The sequence below is a fragment of the Thunnus albacares genome, chromosome 20 (genome assembly GCF_914725855.1).
Source record: "Thunnus albacares chromosome 20, fThuAlb1.1, whole genome shotgun sequence".
In the NCBI taxonomy this organism is placed as follows: domain Eukaryota; kingdom Metazoa; phylum Chordata; class Actinopteri; order Scombriformes; family Scombridae; genus Thunnus; species Thunnus albacares.
Window position 1 is genome coordinate 16758632 of NC_058125.1, and position 24986 is coordinate 16783617.

The window sequence follows — 24986 nt, forward strand, 5'->3', positions numbered from 1 at the left end:
AGATGCTTTTTTTAAAATGGCAAATAGTTTAAGAGCAGTGCTCAGGTTTTCAATTTCATTCAGTGACACAGTTTTATAAGTGGATTTAGTGGTACATTAAAATATTCCCTGCATTTTATAATGCCTGTTTGTTTGTGAGTCATATCAACATTAAACTAATCACACTTGTATGAAGGGCTGATGTGTATTACATTAGATTTAAGCTCTATTCTGTCTCCTGTGTTAACCTTATCCTTTTTGAAGGTAAAAATGCTGCAGGCAATCACAGCTTTAGTTCTCTATAACAATCTCTTTCCATGAAACAAAATCTTATTTGCATTATCCAAAATATAAATGCACTTTGCAGGAACAAAATAAACACACTTGCTCTCTATTTGTGAGGGATTTAATACTACCCAAGGCAACTGTTTCATTCTCTGTCTTTTTTATGCAAACAACTCAGACCAGTTTCAGAACAATCCCCGAATAACATATGTGAAATGTGCCCACGTCTTGTGTAAAAAGGGATACTGCATGTCATCAGGTTTGGTATAAAAAGATGCCACACTGGTATGCAGCATGTTGAGTAATCACAGGTCCTTCGCAGTTGATCTTGCAGTACAATCTTATCCTGTTGTAACTGATTGCACTCAAAGACAAGGCAACAATAATGCATGCTCAGCATTCATACAAACAGGCTTATTAAAAAATGATGTGAACCCCAACGCCCCCTCCCTCTACACACATACTGTACTCACAGGAATGTCAGTCAATTGCCAGCGAGCTTGTGCTATTGATTTATCAAATCACATTTCACTTACCAGAGTGTCTCAGGGCACTAGCGATTTCTGTCCATCCTTTGCTGTGAATCTCTCTGAAGATGTGTTTTAAATTAGTGCAACAAGTATTATATTAATCATGTAATGAACACACCAAGTCAACTGTCTGCCATCAGCCTTTGCAGGACTGTTATTAGAGTGTTGTTCGGTGTCTGTGTCCATCCATTGCCCTTGTCTTTGCGGTGTGTTCAGCGCCGTTGGCACTAATCTACTCTTTACTGGTGGCTGTTCAGCTGACTGAGCATGTTGAATAAGTGGAAAAGGCAGCTGAGAAAAGAGGGATTTCTCATTGGTTTTGGTAAGTAAATGAGAGGAGAAACAAAAGTGTAATATGCAAGTAAACAACAAATAGGAACAACTTGGGCTAATCTGCCAAAGTTATTGAAGAAATACAAGAATATTTTCACAAGTTTCCAACTAGTGTGAAAACAAGAAGCTACAGTAGTTTGTACTAATTTGTCTTTTTGCAAAGCAGGGACTTCTGGTTATATTTTCTACACTATGAATACAGACAACTGCCACCCAGAGAAACTGGATTTTAAAAATAAAATTTTACCACAACCTCTCTGTGCTTTAACATTGTTTTGATGTTTGTACTCAAGAGTGACACTGGTGCATTCATATTTGAGTTTCCTTCTCTTTTTCTCTTCACCTTTAGAAGATATTCTGTGCTGTGGTTTTTAATGCAGTTGCACGGGGACATAAAATCTGAAATTCATTTTAAGCAGTGGCCTCCAAGTGGACCTCAACATAAATTATAAAAACTACAATTCTTTTGTACTAATGATGTAAAACCACTACCATGCTGGCATTTTTAAAAAATGCATCAAGGATGGCTCATCTGTAAAGAAACGTATCATAGAGCTTCTGCAGGGAGCACCACAGTCTGATCCTTGAACGCTGGCAGACAAGCGCTGAGGGTCGACCTTTCTGTGGGCTCTTGTGGGTGAGGACTGAACTGAGAAGTGCACATTATGGAGAGGTCTGTCTGCCTGACATATGGTGCCAATTACCAGCTGATGGGGTTGCCGAGGTAAAGAGGCCAATCCATATTGGCCCTTCCCACCCAGGTTAGCACAAGCAGCCATTCATCAGATCCTGCAGAACACCTCCCACCCAAATCCTAAACCAAACCCCAACCTGTCTAGAGTGGACAGGCAGCCTACACATGGCTCCTTGACTCAATGTACAGACAACTCAAAGTCAAGTACACACACTGATTTTCAGGTAGGTTCATTAAATGGACCCAAACCAGGGTCCAGCTGCAATTTCTAGATATACTCTCCGTCCAGGCTGACTTTCGGTTGCCAAAGGTGACAGCTGCCATTTCAGCTGAATGATAATGGGACAGTGTATCAGATATTTACATCAAACCGAAATAAAGGATGCTCCAAGATAAAACTTAGCTGTTTTTTTCCTCTCTGTCCATGTGCTGTACATATTAAATGGATTTCACATGTCACTCATCTTCACTAAAATGTATAACTGACCTTTCTGCTGGCACCAACATGTCACTCCATGACTCAGAAAAGTTAATCATTTGTACAATTCCCATTTTAGGACATCTCAGACAGATCTACATCATCAAACTTCGCAAGATGTTCATCAGTTTAAGCCTTACTTGGACTTTGACTAAGTTGTGGTTTGCACTGAATGCTCAAAAGTGTGAATAAGTAACATGCATGTTCATGTTACCATGCTCACAAGGCTATAATGAGCATCTTTAGTTGCATGTTTAACAGCTATTGGAGCTTAACCTGCTAAAATGTGGCATTTAGCAATTCATGATGGTAATATAATTAGATTGTTTGAACATGACAGACAAAGGAAATTGAAATACAAACTACACTCAAAATATTACAGATCCAGGCAACTATCACATAAAACATTTGATAATTTGTTCACACAAATTAGCAGTTAATACCCTTGAATTAATTGTTTGTGTGCACAGATTACACACAAATGATTCATTTCTACTCTGAAAGTACTTAATACATTCTCTCTGATGTGCAAACATAGCCTGACATGTCATTTAAATATTTTTCCATTCCCGTTCTGAATATGAAAAGAATGATTGTTGCACACATTCTGGTGGCTGCCACATAATAATGTGAACCTATGACCTCACTTCAATCTGGGTAATAACATTCATTACCACATTACTATTTACATAAAAATCCAATAGTCTTCAGACAGATCAAAACACACCTTAGCGCCTACACACAGCCGTCAAACAGAAGAATTATCTTTTAAAAAAATGCTCATGCTTCTAATGTAACTTCAAATTGTTTCTAAAGCAGTTAATTCATTTTTTCTACTGGCCATTATTTGTGTTGTGTTACCAAGAAACATACTGAGGCAAAACATTGTTTACCATCATCTTATAAATAACAGGGCTGTTATGTCCCTGTGTCAATTATAGACTTGCATCATTGAGGTTTCTGCTCTCTTGGCTAAAACTCCCATCTTCTTTTTACAAGTGATTACTCCTAACATCACTCTTCCTTTTTGGTCAGTATACTTCTATAAAACTGCGTATTTCAAATTAGCTTCTGTTGAAGTCTTTGTAGCTTTCCAACTTTGATTAGAGAGGGGCAACATATTATTATTATGAATAATACTAGTACTATTAAAACCTTTTTCCTAGTCTGCTGATCCCCCAGATGCTGCAATGCGTAAAACTGAGAGAAGTATACTTTCAACATACTTCTTACATCATACATACTTAAATATTTCTCCAGGTTGCATGCACCCACCCAGCATGTGTATGTTTTTTTTTCACATGCACTCCCATTTTTCTGAAAACCCGACCATCCACCCACCCAGTCTGTCTGCCGCCTGCCAGGTTGGCCAGTAGCTAAGCAATCAAAGTTATACATCATCTGGCTTCAAGCTGCAGAACTGATCTTTATGGATCAAGATGGTGCCCAAAACTCTCCTTTTAAAAAGGAACAGAGAAGCCATGTAGCAGCCAGTGAGAGGAGGGGACGGAGATGCCTTTATGTTAATGGTTTCTACAGATTCCAATCCTCTGTCTGTCTTTTTCCAGTTGCTCAGCCACACTACACTGATTAAATCATGAAGTTGAGGTTGAGGTGGATTTTAGGGGCAAGCTGTGTCAATCCACATACTGTATATATGCAGATTTGCCATCAACCAATCTGTCCATCTTGCATCCAACGGCTTAAAAATGAATGTGAAAATGTAATTTGTGGTTAAAACATTTCAGATACTTTGTCATGACATCACAAGTAAAGTCTTGTGGATTATGGTCTCTATCAGAATATAGATTTAGCCTTTCTTTAGCATTTAAACTGAATATCTCTCAGCTCTAATCAACAATAAAACAAATAGGATCTAAGGATAGGATTAACAAAACATGGAGAACTAATGAAGGAATGTATTGTGCAATGAATACAAGCAAAAATACATAATGTCTGTTGAGCAGAGATTACAAAACCCGCAGGAGGAGACAGGGCTCATCAACTTAGCCTACACAGAGACTGGAATATCTGCCCACATTAACCACACGCATTATGGTACATTCTGTACGTGCACATGCCTGGAAACAGAGCACATGGAGACTCCCACTGTGAATCAATCATTTATTGAGCTTTCAAAATATCTTGTGCATGCAAACCCAAATTTGGGCATTAAACTGGTATGTCTGCGAGCTACAACTAATCAGACATTTAAAACCCACTGAGTTCTTCTAATCAAATTTTTATTCTTGGCCACAAGTGACATTTTGTATTGATGCTGGTGGTTAATAGAAAGCAAATGTATTGATGGTTGATTTTTTTTCTTGTGAGGAAGCCACAAAGCTGCTGTGAAGAACATGTTGTTTGTCAGCCACAGTACAGTACAGCGTGGATGAACACTTTGGACCTGAGGGACATTTTTAACTAACTATGGATGGACTGCCATTAAATTTCGTACAGATATTCATGGATCCCAGTGAAAAAGTCCTAAAGAATTTGGTGATTCCACCTAGCGCCACCAGCAGGTCAAAATCTCCATTTTCAGACAGAATGTAATGCAAATTTTAGATGTGGCATGATTACATACAAAGTCAACTATACGCAAATTCGCCAAGGGCAGCACAAATTGACGTGAATATAAGTCTGCTTAAGTTGAAAATGTTTCAATTTGAGTGCAAAATTTGGGTGTATCCCGGGGAGCTTTATGAATGTACTTCAAAAACATACAGCGACAAGAGGGGAACATTTGCTAATGTTACATAATCATTAACTCGCAATCGTTGTAATTATTACAAGCTAAAAACAAACAAACATGCATCTTAACACCATAACCATACAGCGTATTAACCAGCTAACATCAAAGCTCAAACCTCAAAGTTAGCACTTAGATCAACAGGCTAAGCTTTACATGCTAAAATTGTCACTGTACAGAAGATAAATATTTTGGGGGTAGCTTACAACAGTAAAGATGGTATGATTAATGCAATTCTTCGCTTGCTAGTTTGTTAAGGTCAGCTAAGAGGGAAAAAAAGAGATACTGGTGGACAAAGATAAGCTAATAGAGCACAAAGTAGTGTTAGCAAGGCTAAGCTACCAAATATGCAATGTTAGCTAGTATGCAAAACACCAATCTTGTTTATATTAAAACCTGCAGTAACTTATTTTTCTTGACAGTTTGGGGCAGTGGGAACAAGCTGTGAACACAACACTGACAAATTCTCTCACCTAAAGTTGTAGCTTGGCACTGAGCAGGTAGTGTCCAGTTAAGTTTTTAGAGCTTGCATGTCAGCTCCATGGGAAGAAATGACAAAACAGTGTTTGTATTTACTGATACAAATGTGTGAATTGATACCTTCAATAAAATGGAAGTGTATCTGTTCCGTGAGAAAACACTTCCTATGAGAATTGGCCACGGCCTCTCTCTCCAGTTCGCCAGCCCTCTCCCACCATTAAACGGGTGCTGGACACGGGAGACTGTCATGTCTTCACACAGACAGCTGCTCTGTTGACTTCCCCCTGTCCTGTGCATGAGCACGAATGCCCCCTGCTGCTGATTGGCCAGAGTAACGTTGTGTTTACAGAGCACAGTGCTGTGTATGACCACCCGAGTTTTTTTCAGCGCATACGCAGAACAGACAGCTAGCGGATATATTCGCTGAATTTGACAAAAAGTGTCTTAGATTAGAATATTGACTTTACCTTTAATTATTCAATCTGACATTGTGTTTATGTTCGCCATTTTCTGTTTGAGAAAAAAAGATTACATTTTTCCCCAGTGGTGACTGATATATCTGCACTGTCAACGTCATTCTTTCGTTGACTAGGAAGCTGCAGTAGTGTTTGCTAGAAACATTGAATTTAATGTTTTTCACAAAAATGATATGTGCCAATATATATGCCAATGTGCCAATTTAAGAATTATTACTGTAAATGATTTACAACAACCTATACAGCCAGGTTGATGATGGCAAATTTTCTGTCTGCATTTTCCAGGCCGTGGCACAGAATATTAATTCCGCCATCAAAGTTGTCATCGGCTAGGTTGTTTTTCCAACCAGAGAGGCAGCCATCAACAAGCCCAATACCGGACCTATTTGAATCGTTGAAAAAGGAGATGTGGGCAGCAATTCAGAGGTCTGGACCCAGGCTATTCTGGCGCCACCCCCAGACAAAACTTTGCTTCTTTAAGACCCATATGACTAATGAGGCAAAAAATATAAAGATTTTTGTCTTCTGTGTAACGATCATTATTTCCTCATTAGGCTGGTGGCCCAGCTATAGACTTTTCTTCTATTTTGTTTAATTTGAGCAGCTGCTGCTGTCAACCCATAGATTGTGTTCATGCTCCTATTATATATTCACTAATTGCTTATGTAAAATGCATTTTCACCAGCATTTAAGTGCCCATATGTGTCAAATCTGTCATTATAATGATTACGTCCAAGAATAAAAGAATGCAGAAAGAACACACATTGCCCCCTACTGTGAGCAGTCTCTGTGGGAACGAAAAAGCCATTTGACAAGGCAAGTTTGAATGTTCCTTGCTGACTGTGTGAGTTGTTGGCACTATGGGAGTAGTTATAGCGTCGTTAACACAGGATTCATCTGTTGCTCAACTGTCCTCACGTATGAAACATAGCTTCCCCATTGGGGCATTGTGAAAGTGCAATTCCTGGAGCAACTCAACCCAGTCACGACTTACTGCATATCCCACATGGTTGGCATTTAAGTCACTTCACCATTGGGGTTGTATTCCTGTAGGTATTTGTTCAGTGCCAGTAGTTAGCTGGTGTGAAAGCTTAGACAAAAAAGGTAGACCCTTTCCTGGTGAAATGATTTGGGGCTTAGCAGGATCTGTCAGATACCATGACCACAGCTACTGGGGGCATGCTTAAACACTCATGCATGGTTTTGGAGGTAGTTATTCCTGGTCTGTGGGCCTGGGGCAATGACAGGTTTAGTGTGCGGGGGCAGGAAATAGCAACCCTTCTGAGTGCCCAGCAAGGTCTGAAACGCTGTCCTGGGGCCAGTGGTTGAAAAAGGGGGTGGGGGACATGAGGAAGGTCAGGGCAAAGGGCAGGCCAGGGCAGTTCAGTTATTCAGGGTAAAAGGAGATAGACTACAAGGCAAACATGACGATTTCTAAAGTGGTCAGCATGTAGAGAGTGAGTCAGAGCATGAGAGCAAGAGAGCTTGATCTCTCACAGGGAGAGTGAACACACGAAATTATAATAACTGCAGAGGCCTTGGCAGTAGCTGCAGGATCATAAAAGCAAATTAAAACACAGATTAGTGTGTTATAGGTCTAATGAAAGAACAACGTAATGATGCAATGCCGTAATATGCCAATTAAGAAAGACTAAGAGATTTTTGATCTGTGCTATATGTTTCTTGCAGACTTTTGTGATTTCCTCTTTCAGTTTGTGTTATTTCTTAAGTAGACTATATAACTTTAGCAATGGTCTTGCTATTAAGAGGCTGATCTAAACATGTTTATAAAGTATGCTAAAAAGGTTGATAATTAGCTCATGCTCCTTGAAGCTGTAGCAGACGATACTTTTGATAATAACTTAATTAATTGACTCCCTGCAGGACTCAACTGCTTTCAGCTCACTGTTTGTGTTAGCTGGACTAACAAAAACACAGAAACAATGCTGGTTCATGTAAAACTAAGGGCAGCTGCTTCAGAACTCACACAGCTCCTACAACACTACCTGCAGTGTGAAATGGCAGCTGAAGTAAACAGGTGGCTGGTGAGAAAAATAAAATATCTGACCATACAAAGCGTGCAGCACATGTCGGTTATATAATTTGCACAGGAGTATTTCCATGCTTGTATATATTATGCCTATGGATCCTTTCACGTATATATTTAATACCAAACTAACACAGTTTAACACAGCAGTCCTACAATAAATCCTACTTTCATGAAGCTTTTAATGTCAAGTTTTTTTTCCACACCATTTATATCAATGAGGGTAATGTTTTACTTATTGTTAACCTCAAGAACATATACTTCATATTTTATGTAAGACATATGATGTATACAGGTTTAAGGCTATAACTAAATCACCAAAAGGGAAAATAAGAAACCAGATGAACGCAGTTCTGACTGTAGAGCGTTATTATGTTAAAAATAACATTTTAAATCACTTCAGTTCAGCTGCTGGAGATCCTGCTGACATCGAATCACAGTGAATCACAGTGCAGCAAAATGTTGAAGTGGAGCTACACAGTATAAAATGACTTAGCAATTAAACTTTGAACATGGCCACGGTGGTAGCAGAAGTTAGAATAATAAGCAGTCAGAAAATTATTATAATCCAGAGTTTTGAATCGTTTGCCATGAAAACCGAGTTTATTTGCCTGTGTTTGTTCCAACGACATAGACCACCAGGTGATTTCACTGATCACCACGTTTTCAGCCAAAGAAGAGGAACTAATCCGTGAAATGACCTGGCGCTACATAAGGCTGGAACAAAAACCTGCATACACAGCCCTTATAGCCTAAATTATAATTTAAAGGGCATGTGATTGGCCCACTGACAGAGGGTAGGAAACATGGAATCCGATCATTTAAATATGCAATCAGTCAAGTCCAAGCTGTCAACGTTGCATGTAGTTTTTTTTCCCTAATGCTTAAGGATACAAGTGCAGGAAACAAGTACACCTCTTTTATTTTATCTTAAGAGTTACTAATGAAGACACATAACTCCTCAACCGTAGAAATAAATCAACAGCATCAATGCTACAATGCAGCAGCCCTCTAATGGATCGTATCATGTTGGACATCAGTGAGCACTATAAACACTAACTAGATGTATTAGAGTATCATTTGAAGTCATTTACAGCTGTGGAAACTCCCTTAATAGCTCCTGAATAGCAACTGACTAGTAGCAGCTGTGTATAACCCCCCCATAGCTCACCAAACCTCTCTGGAAAGTCCCGGGAGACACTTTATTTACCTCTATGTATATGTATAAAACCTCATCACAAGGTTGGAGAAGGTGTTATCCATGTCCAAATACCTCAGCTGGTTGCACCTGTTCAAATGGAATTCAGTCAAAATAAGTCATTTTGTAGACAGCTGCAGCAAATACTGCTATTGGCATGTGAGAGGCTGGAAATTATGAATAAAAACAACAACAACAACGTCTGGCTCTACCACTTTTCCCTCTCCCACCCAGCGATGGATCTAAATAAGAGCCTCTTTTCAGGAGCTGTGAGTCAATGCACACCTCAGGCGAGAAGAAGAACTTGTCTCTGGTTCAGGTGGGCTCATTTTCCTGCCAATATTTCCTTTGGCCTTCACCAACTCCACCTTGTAATTGGCCCACTTATGTCAAGTGGTCATCCTAATTGAGACGAAAACTGTTAACACAAAGACTCTTGAGCTGAAGGAGTATTAGAGATAGCTGAGGTTAAAGTGCAAAGCTGCAAAATACTAGTTTCAAAAGTGGACAGAGTGGATCGTTAACCTAACCCCCGCATCTAGACAGCAAACGTAGCGTGAGCAGCACGTCAGCAGAGCAGCAGCAGCAGCGAATGCTCCGTCTGTGTGTCTACACTGGAGGCGCTCAGGTACGGTGTTGAGCATAGGTCACCCGTGTGTTGGAATCACTCAGAGCCCAATGCACACGACCGCGGTGACACACGTAAAACGGAGGAAAATAGACTTGAAGCGTAAATGGCTGAGAGGCGAGCCTGCACGGAGCCGGTGCAGACAGCTGCATAGATTAAAATGGGAGCGTATCTGTTATGTGTGACGTGCGCGTGAAAAACGTGTCTGAAACGCTTGCTGTCTAGACACAAGGTTACAGTGTGACTGCCTCTTACTTTCTCACCTCACCTACTTTTCTCCCTCTTTCCATTCTTTCTTTCTAATCCCTCGTTCTTCTTTCCCATCGCACAAATCTTCTCCAGTGCACCATGCTTTAGTCACTGAACATTTTTTGGCTATCTCGCCTTCAACAGGGTGGTATCTGAGGCTCATTGATTTATCATGTGACCAATTACCAAATTACTTGTCATAAACTGTTCTTCAAAATTACTGAATCCAAAATTGATAAAATAATTCTAAGAGAAATATTGATGACCATAAATCCAGAACATATAATCTTTTAACAATACTCTCTAGAAAATGTACTATTTCATCTATTGCCATTAATGATCAAATTTTTCAATTCAGGCAAATTGAACTGGAGCTCACACTGGTCTACTCCTTGCTGTGTGTGCATTCTCAAAGCAAAAAAAAAAAATTTGGCTGTCAGTGCTGCAGCGGTCCCCTCAACCTCTGCAAACTTCTGAGCATTTGGCCCCAGTTCCTCTAACTTCTTCTTTCCTAAAGACGTCCACTACCTTTCCTCAGAAAAAAAACCCGCTCGCAGCATTCTCCCCTTTCTGAAAATATTTTTCCACTGCCCCGTCCAAACCATGAGGGCCTTTCTTTGGACACACACAGCATGATTTGCGCTCATTCACTCTCAATCCATGCGTTTCAGTTTTCTCACCACCTGGGTGAAAAAGCATTCCATTTTTGGGGGAAAAAAAAAAAGGTGATAGGGGGAAAAAAGTGCTGCAAGTCTCGCCCAACAAAAAGGATTAGGAGTTGGGTTTAGGAGATTTGACAATCTCCATTTCTGCAACTCTGCTCGCTTTGCTTTAATAGCCTCTTGAAAGACTGGGTAGAAGACAGCGATCTTCAGTGATCACATTCTCTGTACATGCAGTGAGAAATCTCTGTAAGCTGCTTAGACAAGGCAATGCATGCATCCCCATGCCTGATGGTCTAAAATGCTAAACAAAACTCAACATACTGGTCAAACAGAGATATATGATTGTTCGTGGAAATGGCATATACTGCTATGAAATTAGGATGATGTGAGTTGATGATAAAAATAAAGAAAGATAAGAGAAGGCTGCAACCGTGGGAAGACAGATGGAAATTTGAAGATTGTGAAGATGTTGGTTTATGTGGGCAGAATATGTTTTGACATTTTGCATTATCAGATTCTCTGCCCATCTGCAAATCATCTCTGATAATCATCCAATAAATCCAGCCTGAGTGTCATACTAAATATAACACACCTGTTAACACAACAAAGCTCCACGCTGAAAGAGGACAATATCAAAGTAAACTGTAGTAGGCACAGATCACTCAAGGCGATTTTCTACGTCAAGCTGGCTCGACAATGGAAAGAAAGGCCCCTGCAGCTGATTCCTGTGCAGGAGACGGAGGAAGTAAACTGTAGTGAGCATAGATCACTTGAGGCGATTTTCTACCTCAAACTGGCTTGACAATGGAAAGAAAGGCCCCTGCAGCTGATCCCTGTGCAGGAGACAGAGGAGGAGAAGGGAGGAGGAGGAGGAGGTAGAGGAGGAGAGGAAGCAGCCTCTCTTCTGCATTGGCCCCGACGTTGGAGGATGCATCTGCAACGTGGGGTCACGCCTGGTCGGCAGCAGGGATTTACAGGCCCTTCAAGAAGACCCCCCCCCCCCCCTCCAAAAAACCTCACTCGCCCTGCTCCCCTCCCTTCCCCCTTTTCCCTGGCCCCTCTGGGAGCTGGCGGACGGTTCGGGTCCCAGTGTAAATATATTTTTTTCTCTATCAAAGACACATTTTCCAACCACTGTCAAAGTGGAGGAGGGTGCATTGGAGGGGTGAGGAGGGGGAGGGCTACAAGAGAGAAGAGAGAGTGGGAGAGAGAGAGAGAGAGAGAGAAAGAGACAGAGAGTGGGGGTGAAATTTTTTCCCTCTTCTTACCCCCTTTTCTCCCCTCTCTCTCTCTCGTCTGCTGCTGCCTGCCGGGTTCTAGCAACATCTGGCACTGTTTATCACCTGGCCTGCTGGTTCAGGCAAGAGGGGAAAGGCTGAAAGGGGAACACAGTGCCAACCTGAGGTCCGCAAGGGCAAGGTTAAAGGACAAAGCTGCTTAATTTCAACTTGGGTCTGATTTTTATAGTTTTGGCTATTATTTCTATCAGTTACGGTGACATTGTACTCACCAAAGTAAGTGCTCAGATCTGGAAACACAGTGACTCCCATAAGAATAAGTCTGATGAGGCAAATAAGGAGAGGTGTGCAGATCAAGTACAGTATGTCACAAACCAACCAGGGAGCTGGTCTGTCAGTCTCTATCTGAAAGTTTGGGTAATAACTTTATAGTACTGCTTTTTAAAGCTGGATTTATAGTGACAGTTTTTCTGGGAATTTTTGGGTCCACCCTCGCGTGTTAAGGGGTTACAGCATAGCTTAAAAGTCTATGTACATAACAGCTGATGCTACGCCATAGCTGACTTGCACTTCCTCAAACAGGGGTACTGAGTGGACCTGTAAGACCAGTGACTGGATGCTTGTGTTTTCTCCAACAACTCTCCGATGCCTGTGATTTCAGTGGAAATGGTTGTGAGTGAAGTAAACATGAAGTTGAAAAATGATAAGCTCACTTATCTTCTCCTTTTCAGTAACAAACATCTAGGAAAGCCATCTCCTATGCAAACCTTCAACCCCCTATCACAGTGAATGAAACAACATAAACACAGAATAGTTACATATTCACTCATATAACAAGGCCCACCATCGCCCGTATCACAGAGTGAATGAAAGAACGTCAGCGGTTAATGTGGGGAATATTACTAAAAGCACGATAGCACGACTAATGCTATGGTGGTCATATCAGCGGGAGAGATCTGGCGTTGAACTATAAATCAAAACACACACCATGAGTATCTACAGCGGGAGACACGTTAACCCCTTGCGCTGACCATAAATCCGGCTTAGAATTGGCTAATCAGGCCGTTTGATCAAAACATATATGATTCCCTGACTGCTCATGTTTCATGCCCTATCTGGCGTCTTTTTAGAAATATAGCTGGATTCTGAGATATCATCAATCAACCTGGTGAGTACAAAATTAATTACAGCAATAGGAATGACGCCTAAAACTAAGTGCCAAGTTGAACCAAACTGGAATTAATCTTTAAACTCTGGGGAAAAGGTGAGGTCAGTGCAAGTTTACCTCACAATATTTAAAATACAAATATCCCTGACAGCTGATAGCGAGCCTTTTCCTGGAGCCTGGCATCAGAGAGTGACAGACGGAGAGAGAATATAGGCGAAAGACAGAGTTCATAGGACAATGAGGCCCATTGATACGTTGGAGACAGGACCGGGTGCCTCCAGCTTTCTGAGAACGGCTGACGGTGCACAGAGGCGCAATGATTACAGTCTGCATTACAAATGGCTAAAACAGAGCCTTGGTCCTGCAGAGGACACAGCATTAAGAGACTCTGTCCAGACAGGTCTCAGAAACCCCACTACGGACTACTTTTGTCCAATTTCAGCCTTGTTTATTGCACAAAATGTCCAACAAATGAAGAACATCTTGCAGAGCTTGGAGTCTGTGTCCATGCTTTTCTTTCAAAATTTTAAGATTCAAAATATTTTGCTACCTCATCTGCTTCTTCTTATCTGCATTTCATCCTTGTGGTTAGACTGTGTTTGGTAAATGAATAATAAAATCATCATTCAGTGGACTTGACATGAGATGTTGGTGATTCTGAAATCTGGTGCACTCCATGCATGTAGCAAACAAAACAACCGACACTAATGTGATATGGTATTTAATACAACTTGGACAAACAGCATAGAGAGTTCAAGCCTCAAAATCCCACAAGTAATAATTTCTTTTCCTACCCTTATTCCCTCTCACTCTTTTTTCCATTTAAACCCAAATGAATTCCATTGAGTTTTAGAGATAACTTATTGCACCACAGTAATGTTTCCACGCTGTGCAGTTTGTGCTTACAGAGCAGTGGATCCCTCTCACTCTTGTCTCTGGGATCTAAGCTGTGGCTTTAAAAAAAAAAAAAAACCTTAAAACAAGTTCTTGACGCCATCTATGGGGCTCATGTGGAAGTGCACCAAAATTCATAACAACATGTTGATTGTCTCTCAGCATGAGAGAGAGACAGATTCATAAGTAATCAGTATTTGTTATTTTTCTGAAACGTAGCAATTCAGGCAGCATCCAGGAAGTTCAGAGGAATGTGTGATGATTTTTTTGCTTTTGAACACACAGTTGTCTGTCCTTAATTTGCAATATATAATCAACACAAGTTAAGAATACTCATCTGGACTGACTTTGCATCTAATGAGAAAATTTGTGTTCTTCTTGTTATTCTTGTGAGGACCCTCGATGACACAATGCATTCCCCTAGACTTAATTCTAATCTTAAACACCACAACTACATCCCTAACCCCAACCTTAACCTGATTATAACCGTTATCCTAAAAACAAAGCATCAAAACAGCCCACTGATGAAGTGAGGACTGGCCAAAACATCCCCACTTTCAAGGTATGACACTAAAATTTGTCCGCACAAAGATACAAGGTACAAGAACACAGAAGTGTGTCTGCAGTTTTATTTTGTTTTTGTAGCTATTTACATCCTTCCTTTGTTGTTTGCTCTCAAAATGAGAACGTCCACCAGTTTTATTTCAAATAAATTGGATGTCCTGTATCTTAGGGGTTGGTTAATGAATACACCAGCAAGGTGTGTACCTGTCTGTACGTGCAGATGATGATCTCTCTCAGATGATAATGCATGGGAGTCATGGTCTCACTGACGGAGTCCAGGGCCATGTCCACCTCCCTCTTCATCCGGTGGCCGTCGGGGAGCAGACGCACCAGCTGCATCACGACCTGAACACCAGAGACAACACGCGCTTGTTATGTTTCCATCCAAAAGTTTCAAGAATGTTTCAAAAGCTGTGACAAAACTGCCAAAACACCGCAATCTTTGTTACACCTGCCTCGATGACTTTACGTTATTTTATCGACTGAAAGCATCTCCTGCGTATGGAGCGTGGGTGGAATGGAGACCTGTAACAGTGAGCGGCAGCAAGATGCAGATTCTGCAGGAGCAGGCCCCACAACATCATCGTTTACTCAAAAAATGTGTAAAGACTGTCTTTTTTCACATTTCTGGCATATAAACATACTTTTTTTGCTCAGTAAAACAAGTGGAGGGAGATGTACTGAAGCTACAATTTCTCTGTTTTAATCTTTTAAACTTCTTTTTAAATGGTTGACAAAATGAGCTTTCAAACTCATCTTTTATAATATTTGTTGTCCTTTTAATCCTCCTTCATACAAATAATATGAAAACTGATAACGGCCTGTTGATAACGGTTCTTGTCAGCTGAGGCAGACAAACTGATAAGAAGAGCACTGCCTGTCACTCCTGACCTATTTGAAATATTGGTGCAAGTGTGTGTCAGCATGTTCATTTACAGCGTCGTTGACCTAGCTTGAAGAGGAATGTTTCCATTAGCACGTCTGTATGATGTAAAACCACAACTCTGTATAGAAGTCAGCTGCAACTTGGTTTACTAACCTCGTTGGTGGCCCCACTACAGCTGGTTGACTTCCCTCATTTCAGATACTAATGAAATCACCGATAATAATAACAAGAAACAGGAGGCAGGGAGCGGGAAAGGCAAAGAGCGGGATCAGAGAACAGAACAGGCCTGCAGGCAAAAACCCTATTTTCTCATTCAGTCTGTGTGTGAGACCAGCAGCATCAGCATGCAGCCTGACCACTGTCAAATCTGTGCCAGGTTGCATAAAATGATTACATGTTTCTCTTTAGGATTTCTCTTAATGTGTTATTATTTCTTACCTATAGTGCATTCGACTGAAAGTCTCAGTGATGCTTTATTTTTCAGCAGCCTTAATATTATGCAAATTACCTGGAAATGTGCTATGTAATTTGCAAGCATTGAATGGTAATTTTTACATAAAGGGTCATGCAATTTGGTACAAATTATAAGAAAAAAAGGAAAAAAGTTGGTTTAGTTGGTAAGTACCCCCTAATTATATTTACATATGAAGTTGCTTATTTGCATTGTTATCCAAGTCATTCATGTTCTCTGGTTTAAATGGCTTTTTTTATAAAATGAGTAAAACAGGCCTGTATTACGAATGATCATTATTAATAGTTAAGACATTTTTCACATCTATAACTCACTTATTATGTATCTGTATGCAACTTAAGATGTGGTCAAAAATTACAGATTGAGCAACATTTAACTAATGGAAAATATATTCTGATATACATGAGGATAAAAAACTATTTATTTACGGATGTTTTTGAGTTAAGCTCAAGTCGTTAAGCTCCTTTTTTAAGAAACTACTGAGGGCATTATATTTTCTTAAGATGCTGTGTACACCTGAGCATTGATTATCAGAGGATTACCTCACACTACCTAGTTTCTATATCACACCAGGAGAGGATTATTTAACACCATACCAGTTCCTCTGTCATGTAATGCTTTGGACTTCACAGCCATAGCAACACCTTTTTTTTTTTGGCAGACAAAGCAATGGGGATGGCAACATCACACATCCTTCAGAGGCTGAATTGGAGGCAGACGAGGTTACCGTGGTGACCGCTCTGTGTATCCCAGAAACTCCTCTGGCTGCGCTGTTGTGATTGGCATGCGGCATTGTGTGCCTGCAGAGCGCGGCCTCTTTCTGTGTGGCCATGTTTACAGTGCAGAGGACACGGCCAGCAGGTTCCAACCAACGATTCATTGTCACAACTCTGAATCAAGAAAACACCCAGCGGCTCCAATTCACAGCCACTATTCAGACCAGAGGAGAAAAGCTCTGGCTTTTGGCTTTGTTTGGCTAAAGCTTTCAATCACAGGTGCAGAGTTAGAGGTCAGAAAACTAAAAAAAAAGGCTGTACTGTTCTCCTTTAATATACAATTTTATAGCATTCATTGTTTGTTTGGAGGAACTGGTGATGTGATTCATTAAAGAGGTCGCACAAATCTGGTTGTAGCGGACATCAAAAATAAACTTTATAGTAGCTGCCCTACTAAAAATTCTGAGAAGCAAATACGATTTCAATTTAAGTACAATGTCAAGATTTTGACACTCTCTCCTGCTTTCACTGACTCACATTTACTGAGTGGATTAAATCTTTAAAAGTTGCTGTTTTCAGCACTCAGGAGTGTGTAGAAAAGGTTAAAGCATTTTCACAGCAGCAGTAATAGCAATCATAGTTGAACAAATAAAAGGATTAAGTGCCACCTACAGAATTTCAAGCTTAATCAATAGAGAAAAGGTTTTGAAGGTCACAGTACTGGCTGTGCTCTTTGACTGTGAAGTAACTTGTGGTGAATGCAATGCAACAATACAACAGCAATACTAACTCAACACCAAATAAAAACAAATACAGACATGACATTACAACTTAAACAACAAAACGGAGAGAATGTGGAATGTTACAAAGTGAGAAGCTCTATAGTTTTGAGAAATATATTTATACATATATATTTATTAGTTTGATACTTAATAGTATCAATTTACTTTCAAACTAAAATGTGTTGCTGTTCATACAACTGTTCAATTAACTTAAGTGATGATACTTTGTTAGCTTATTAGCCTCCACTTCTGAGCATTCAACTTCTTTTACTACTTTTGACTACAGTGACAAGATGCAGACTTGATGAGTCAGTTGATGCGTCTTTAGGTTTTGTTTTTCCTCACATCGAAATAAAAAGTAAAACTAATCATGATGAAGATTAGAATCCGCGTCAATCTCCACTCCCACGTTGTTGTTTTTTAATGCGCTGAAGAGAGGCGACCAAAGATCATATCTAAGGCAAAACACCGATATGAAATGTTAAAAACTGTGCTAGGAAATGACTGTGAGATTGAAAGGAACTGACAAGGAACTCTAATCGGTAACCTTTGACATACTGACTAAATGGTTGTTGACTGTTCTTATGTTAAGTTCCCTGAATATTTTCTTTTCCTCTAATCTGTACTAAATTAAATGCTTTACTTTAAATGATGTATACTCTACATAACCCTGCAGTTGATTCATCTGAAAAAAGAAAATATTAAGTGTTTAAGTGTTTATCTTTACGAGTAGGAGAAAGACATTTGCTTTTAAAGCATACACACCTCAAATTCTCCTTTTGTGTACTTGGCGTCAGGAACACTCACAATCTCATCATCAGCAAATTCTGGGAAACCCTGCAGGTACAAAACACCAGGTTTTATGTTACATCGTGGCCGCATCTGATCATTTTTCAGTAAATGGCGTTCAGATATTTAAGGCCTTACTGAACATACAGTACAGGACATTCCAGGCTGTGTCTTACGTTAAAGTGCCAGAGAGTAAGAACAGAGACAACCATGCCCGTCGTGGTCCTGCCTTTGCCGTTGGAGCAGTTGAAAACGAAGGCTGAGTGGGAGTCCTCGGCCAAGGAACTCTTCATGGCCTCCAACAGCTTATCAAAGTCCTGAGGACAAAAACACACATGCCAAGTTCATGTACAAATACATACACACACATCTCTACCACACGATCTCTTCCCTTTTACACATAATCTTAATTGACAACATTTCATATGAACATATAAATATTAAATGAAATACATTAAAATGGTAATTTGTTGCTAAATTCAATTGCTTTAAAAAGATCAATAACTATTGTTTCATATTTTTACATAAAATTTTGACAGAAATTCAGAAATAAATGTACAAAAAAATATCGGTGAACCAGCAAAAATAGTATCTTACGCAACAAAGATTAAGAAGATGATAAAGTACAATGTTGGTGGTTGTGGTTGAGTGCCCAACGGTAAAAATGCTCACTAAGACAGTAACGGTCCTAACCACTAGAGGGAGCACTATGCTCACTCATTTTCAACCTTCTGCAATACACCTCTGCACTTCTTGCCTGCCTGCACTAGTACATACAAATCATTACCTCCTCCCTGGGCGCGCTGCAGTCCGGCAGAGGGATGCGTTTGTAGACGAGGCCCTGGTGGGAGCTTTTGTGCTGGTTGAAGATCTCCTGGACCGTCAGGCAGCTTTTAAACATCTTCATCTGTTTCTCCTGCTCCAGCGTCACCTCCAGCCACTTCTGGGTTTTCAAGATCTCCTCCTTCAGAGACATCTCCAGTTTCTGCAGGCCAGAGGGTGGACATGAACACCCTTTCACTTCAAAACACTTGACGCTAGAGCACTCTAAAGCTCGTAACTGGGAAACTAGTCACTCTTGGCCATTTATTTTATTGTAACAGCTCTAATATTTATAAGGACTAAACATCAATAACTTTAACTTTACCTCTATTTGCTGAGGGTCTGATGATGGGATAGAAACATGCTGATCCAAGCACGAGGGCTCCCTTGGCACGAAAATCTGGCCATTCCCTTCTAATACCAGCTCCTCCTGCAGGTTGACCCACAACACGTGGCTGTGCTTCCTCTTTTCATCCGTCAAATGGGCCAGCACTGCTCCAGTAGCCTGCACACAGCGAGTTTACAATTAGACGGCACAGAGCTGGAAGTCTGTCTCCAGCATCCTGTGGTGGGCGAGCAAGTCTCTGCGAAATCATTATGAGTCATTCCTAAGTCTATTTGTACTCTTATGAATAGTCAGGACTGTGTGAGTGCAAATTGATGATGAATATATAAAATTTACATACAATTTTCTGAGATAACATTGAAAACGTCCTGAATTTGCTACATATAGAAGAAAATTTGAGACATTCCTGCTTCTGTGTGCATTTGGTTACAACAACTTCTTAAGGACACATAAGTACAAGTGGTTCCTCTCTAAATGGAAACTGTTGTCCATAACATAAACAATCACCAGAGAGGTTTTATTTCAACTCAGTCCTCCAAAATTATGGTTAAGACTTATGTGATTCATTATTCTCTCACTGACAGAGTAAATACATGCTTCTGTATTCATTTGATGATAGTGTGTGGCACCTCTGATGTTGGCTGAGCCATTCCATAAACAGGCATCTTGGGCACTCGTCTGAAGTTGACTGCCTTCATCTCCTTCACTGTGCTGAGCACGTCAGGAGCCAAATACTCATCAGCAACCTGCGCAAACACATGCAGTTACATATTACTCATAACATATAATATATAGTGCGTTTGAGGATACAGATGACTGTGTGAGAAAAGATTCATATCATGTGGCGAGCTTTATCTGTATAAAAAAAAATGGCAGAGGGATTTGCACGCAACATTGAGCTTGTATAAGAATGTATTTGTATGCGGATTGATGCTGAAATTAATCAACACCAATGTGGTTTTGGTTTTAAATATCAGACACAGATGTAATCGAAATTCAAGTGGCCACGGCATCATGAGAGAAAGAAAAACTTGCCAGGACGCGGGCTCCTTTGGTGACCAGCTCAGATGGGGCCGACAGCTCCGACAGGTCCATGCAGGCCAGTAACCTGTACAGCCACGTGTGGCAGCACATCCACTGGCTGAAGTTGGACACAAAGGCGAGAGGATACTGCAAGATGCAACACAGAGATACAACTCAGATTATTTTCATGGCTTTGTAATATATTTCTGATGAATATTCACTTAGCAAAAAAAAAAATTTTTACCTGTTCATGAAGGTATGCATTAAATACAATCAAGTAGAAGTAGCGCTCCAAGCTCTGCTTCGTTCTGTTGAGAAAGTAGTCTTTGGTACTGCTTCCCTAAAAGAAAAACAAAAGCTTCAATATCTGTTCAAATTGGAGTTTCTTTACGTCTTTAGTGACACACTTCAACTAAACACGCACACAGATCCCACTGATTTCCTGACAGAGATTACGTCATAAATTCAGCTCTTTAAACTTCTCAGTTACTCAAGTCCTCCATGAGCTCTTTAAGGCAGTTGATAAGGACTTTTGATGACTCATCATCATTCTTTGACTGCCGTGTCACCGTTGCTCTATTTAGCAGAACATAACTTCAGCAGCAGACATCGCTGGAAATCAACAGTCATTTACGTCACAAGGTGCTGCTTGTGGAGAGAAATTACAAGTTGCTATGTCACTGCAAAAGTAAGAAATATCACCAACCTGAATTTGATAATCATCTCCAATCCCTTCCAGCTTACTCTTGTTCTCGTATATTGCTTCTTTTATGTTGTGCATTTCTGAACACAGAGTAATAGCCTGGTCAACCTGTCAGATTAAGAAAAGACATAATCAACTTGTTATATTTACATTTTTGGTCCCCTAGAATGAAATATAAAACCATTCTGACCATGTTTTAAACAATATAAATGAAGGTTGCGATGGTGTAAATTATCTACTTTACCTCTTCCATGACCTGCTGTCCATTAGGCAGCTTGTTAATCAGAGACTGGATGACCCGGAACAGTGGTTTGGGCTCTGAAGCTGCTGCCTCCTCAACTCTGCAAGGAAAAGGTTAAATGAGAAAAGAAACTTCAAAGCTACATCTTTAGACTGTGTGATTAAACGTGTAATGAAGTTTCATGTGACGCTTTTCTCTCTCCGTTTTCCAGATGTGTTCGGTGCAGAGTTCTTACTGAGGTGGCGGTTGTGAGTCACCCCTCAAGCGATTCATGACCAGTGTGCCCAGGATCATGGCGAGGTTGGTTCGGCCAACGCCCACCTGGCAGCTGAAGAGCAGAGCGGGCAGCGGCCGCGACGCATCGTGTCCCAGAGACAAGCTAGGGCTCTCCTGGAAGAGCAAGCATATATAGAGGAGACTGTAAAGCATCTATCAGAGGTGAACGGTGTTATATAATTAAGGTGGTAATGACATGTTTTTATCATGACAGCAGTGCAAAAGATGGAAATGTTCTCCAGTGAGCATGGTTTTGGTGATTGAAATTTTTAAGACTCAAGCCAAATTGAGCAGTTTTAACCAAGAGACATAAATATCTTTCTACCTGCAAATCACCACTTCATCATTTAGTCATTATGTGTATCATTTTAGAAATATCTGCATTGAGATGAGGAAACTGTGGTATTAAAGCCTGTTTTAACCACATAAATGGGAGGTGAGGGAACATCCATGAAGGCATAATTGCACTGGTAAATATGAAGGAAGGAAGCATCTCTCGAGTAAGACAATAGAAGGACAATGGCCCAAGTGAGGATGACAAAAAGAAAAGAGTATGGAAGGACTCAGTAAAGCTCTGATCCACACACTGTTTGAAAAAAAAGGAGCCACTTTCCAACCACAGGGAACTGGACCGGCTGCTGCAAGTCAGCCCAAAAAAGGGAAAAACAAGAAGAAAAGAACATCCTGTGTGAGTGAAGGGCAAGACGGAAACCAGACAGAGCGGATGACCAAAGAGCGGATAAAAAGTAAGTACAGAGTGCAGGTTTTCCGCCATTTTTAATAACTATCACTCTTATTAGTGATATATAGCACAAAGAGTCAAAAGGCTATATGTGGATTAAAAAAAAAAAAAAAAAGCTACTTTGACCTTCTATCTACCTCAGTGACAAAGTCCAGATGTCCTCAGTATTCCAGCCATGAATTACTTTAATGGCACACCAAAACAAAAATCACAGTAAATGTGACAACTGTGTAAATATATTCTAAGTGACAAAAAAAAGCATACCAAAAAAGGACAGTTTGATGGGTGGACTTGTACCATGATTGGCGTTTTTACATGAGCTTACCCTGAGTATGTTAACAAACGCGTCAAAGTCTTCTTCTAATGGCGCTCCCTCCATCGGCAGTGGTAATCTGTAGTACCTGCAATACAACAAGATTGTTACCGACAACTGAACCCTTGGCTGTGTTGTGTCAATATCATCTTTATGTAGGTCACATCACACTGCACATAAAGTAAGACTCGACAGCTGAGCTCTCTCATGTTGTGTTTACTAATCTCATGAGTCTCGGATACAAACTTCGCCTCCTCCGACAAGGGTCAATGGGAGAGATCAGAATTATGAGACACTGCTGCTTGATCACTAATAATCTATGATCTCAAAAATGATCTCACTTAAAAATACACCACCTGGAATGTCAAACTATCAGTAATAAAACATCCTGCCGCTTTCTTCTGACTACAAATCTTCAGTCAGAGAAAAGGCTTCAGAAACATTCTCGGGGGAATAATATATTATCTTGCCCTGGAAATGTCGCCAGCAGCTCATGACATCTCAATAAAGCTGACTCGGCTGATCTGATTGCAAACAGGATGCTGCAGTCTTTAGCTTTTACACCCCCTTTATTCTGAAAAAAGCAGGGCATCCAGCCTTTGCACAAACAAGCGTCACTATTTATAACCTGCCCTGCATATTCTGCTACAAGGCGGACACACGTCGTTGCTGTCTTAACCGCTGGTAGAGTGGAGGAGCTAGGGTCAATAAAAGAACAATGTAAACAACCTGTAGGCAGGCATGGTGAACATGGGCCTCTTATAGACCTCTTCAGTCACGTGGATGTCCTCCTCACACTTGATAGTGATCTTCTGTGGCTCGTCTTTGAAGTACTCAATGTCGTTGTAGACGTAGAATACGTTTTCATTGAGCTTGGCGAAGTCGTGCAGCTGTGAAGGAAGGAGGACGGAGGCGGGGGGTTTAATTCCTCTAAACACTGTTATGTGCTGAAACACATGGTAGGTGCTGAGTAACTGCATGTTCATCACCTCCTTCCTGATGGTGAGCTCCAGGCTCTCCACCAGCTCCTCTTTTTCCAGGCCGTGAAGGTTCTCATGTAGGTTTTCCTTCCTCCTGGGGGTGTACGGCACAAAGTTGTCATCCTTGTGCAGGAAAACCACCGGCTCCTCTCTTACACAGAAGAATATAACCTCCTACAAAAACACAGCAAGATAGCAATCAAATAATAGGGTTTTAAAGTAAATGGTTGCTGGCTGCCTTTACCAACTACACCACTTCCAAGAGCAACTGGAAACAATCTGTCGTCATATAACATACAGTGCATGAGTAAGGAATTTAGAGAGGCCTGATGTATAATTTTGTCAATTTCTTTTCAATTACGGTCAGTTTCTAGCTGCTGTAAGCAGAGAGATTCATTTTCCACTGGTACACACGACCGCAACTTTCTGTTTGCTCAGTTCTACAATTCAGCCACAGCCTCGACTGAGCACTTGACTCCTCAAATATTTACTGACAACATGGCTAGAAAGAGGCCGGGCAAAGCTACACAGGCAGCGACACAGGGAAATAAAATCTAACAGTCAACTTATATGAGCTTGTGTGTATTGATTCAAAATGCTACATGTGTATATAGAACATGACGGTGACCTCGTGTCCTTGTGCCTGGAGCCTCTGGAGGACCTGTTTGAAGCCGTTCAGGCTTGGCTGACCCATCCCATACAGTGGGTAGGATCCCTTGACTTGGCGGAAGTTTGGCGCACCGTAGCTGCCTGTGGTATTAAGAACGTCTGCTTTGCCGTACACGTCCTGGACCATGAAGTACTCCCCCTGGAAAGCAATGCAGATGAATTTATCTGAAAACGTGACCCTGACATATGTTAAAACATTTCCCCAGCTTCCCCTCATGGATTTGTGAATACTGTAGAGAAAATAGGTCCTGTCAACACTAACGCGGTCAGATAAATCTGAAAATGGCGTTTAGATGTGAAAATTAGTTTTTAGTTAAGGTTTCTGTTCTTTTATTTACTTTTCAGTTCTTCACCCACACTGAAACACCAAAACAATTGGATAATCTCTACATCTTTTCCTTTTCCTCCTCTTTCTGTTGCCAAATAACAAACTTGTTCGTGAATGCGACAGGAAGTCTGGTTACTCTGTTGTCTCAACAGGTTAAATCCCTGCTCTGTCACCTCCTTACATTGTGCTTCAGTAGAGTCGAATCTGTCGAAATCGGTCAAATCATTGACATTTGTTACT

At 40.7% G+C, this 24986-nt stretch overlaps 1 protein-coding gene across 3 annotated transcripts in view; it reads right to left on the reverse strand.

Moving 5' to 3' along the window:
• Positions 1-24986, reverse strand: part of pald1a (phosphatase domain containing paladin 1a) — a 59213-nt gene that overhangs the window by 20140 nt on the left and 14087 nt on the right. For all 3 annotated transcript variants that reach the window (XM_044337132.1, XM_044337133.1, XM_044337130.1), the window contains exons 4-18: positions 24378-24557; positions 23759-23923; positions 23499-23659; positions 22782-22857; positions 21674-21828; positions 21442-21538; positions 21201-21305; positions 20739-20834; positions 20507-20641; positions 20101-20217; positions 19451-19630; positions 19091-19288; positions 18480-18620; positions 18280-18351; positions 14863-15003 (exon numbers count right to left, since the gene is read on the reverse strand). In XM_044337132.1, the coding sequence (XP_044193067.1) occupies positions 14863-15003; positions 18280-18351; positions 18480-18620; positions 19091-19288; positions 19451-19630; positions 20101-20217; positions 20507-20641; positions 20739-20834; positions 21201-21305; positions 21442-21538; positions 21674-21828; positions 22782-22857; positions 23499-23659; positions 23759-23923; positions 24378-24557 (2019 nt within the window). The remainder of the gene's footprint in view (positions 1-14862; positions 15004-18279; positions 18352-18479; positions 18621-19090; positions 19289-19450; positions 19631-20100; positions 20218-20506; positions 20642-20738; positions 20835-21200; positions 21306-21441; positions 21539-21673; positions 21829-22781; positions 22858-23498; positions 23660-23758; positions 23924-24377; positions 24558-24986) is intronic.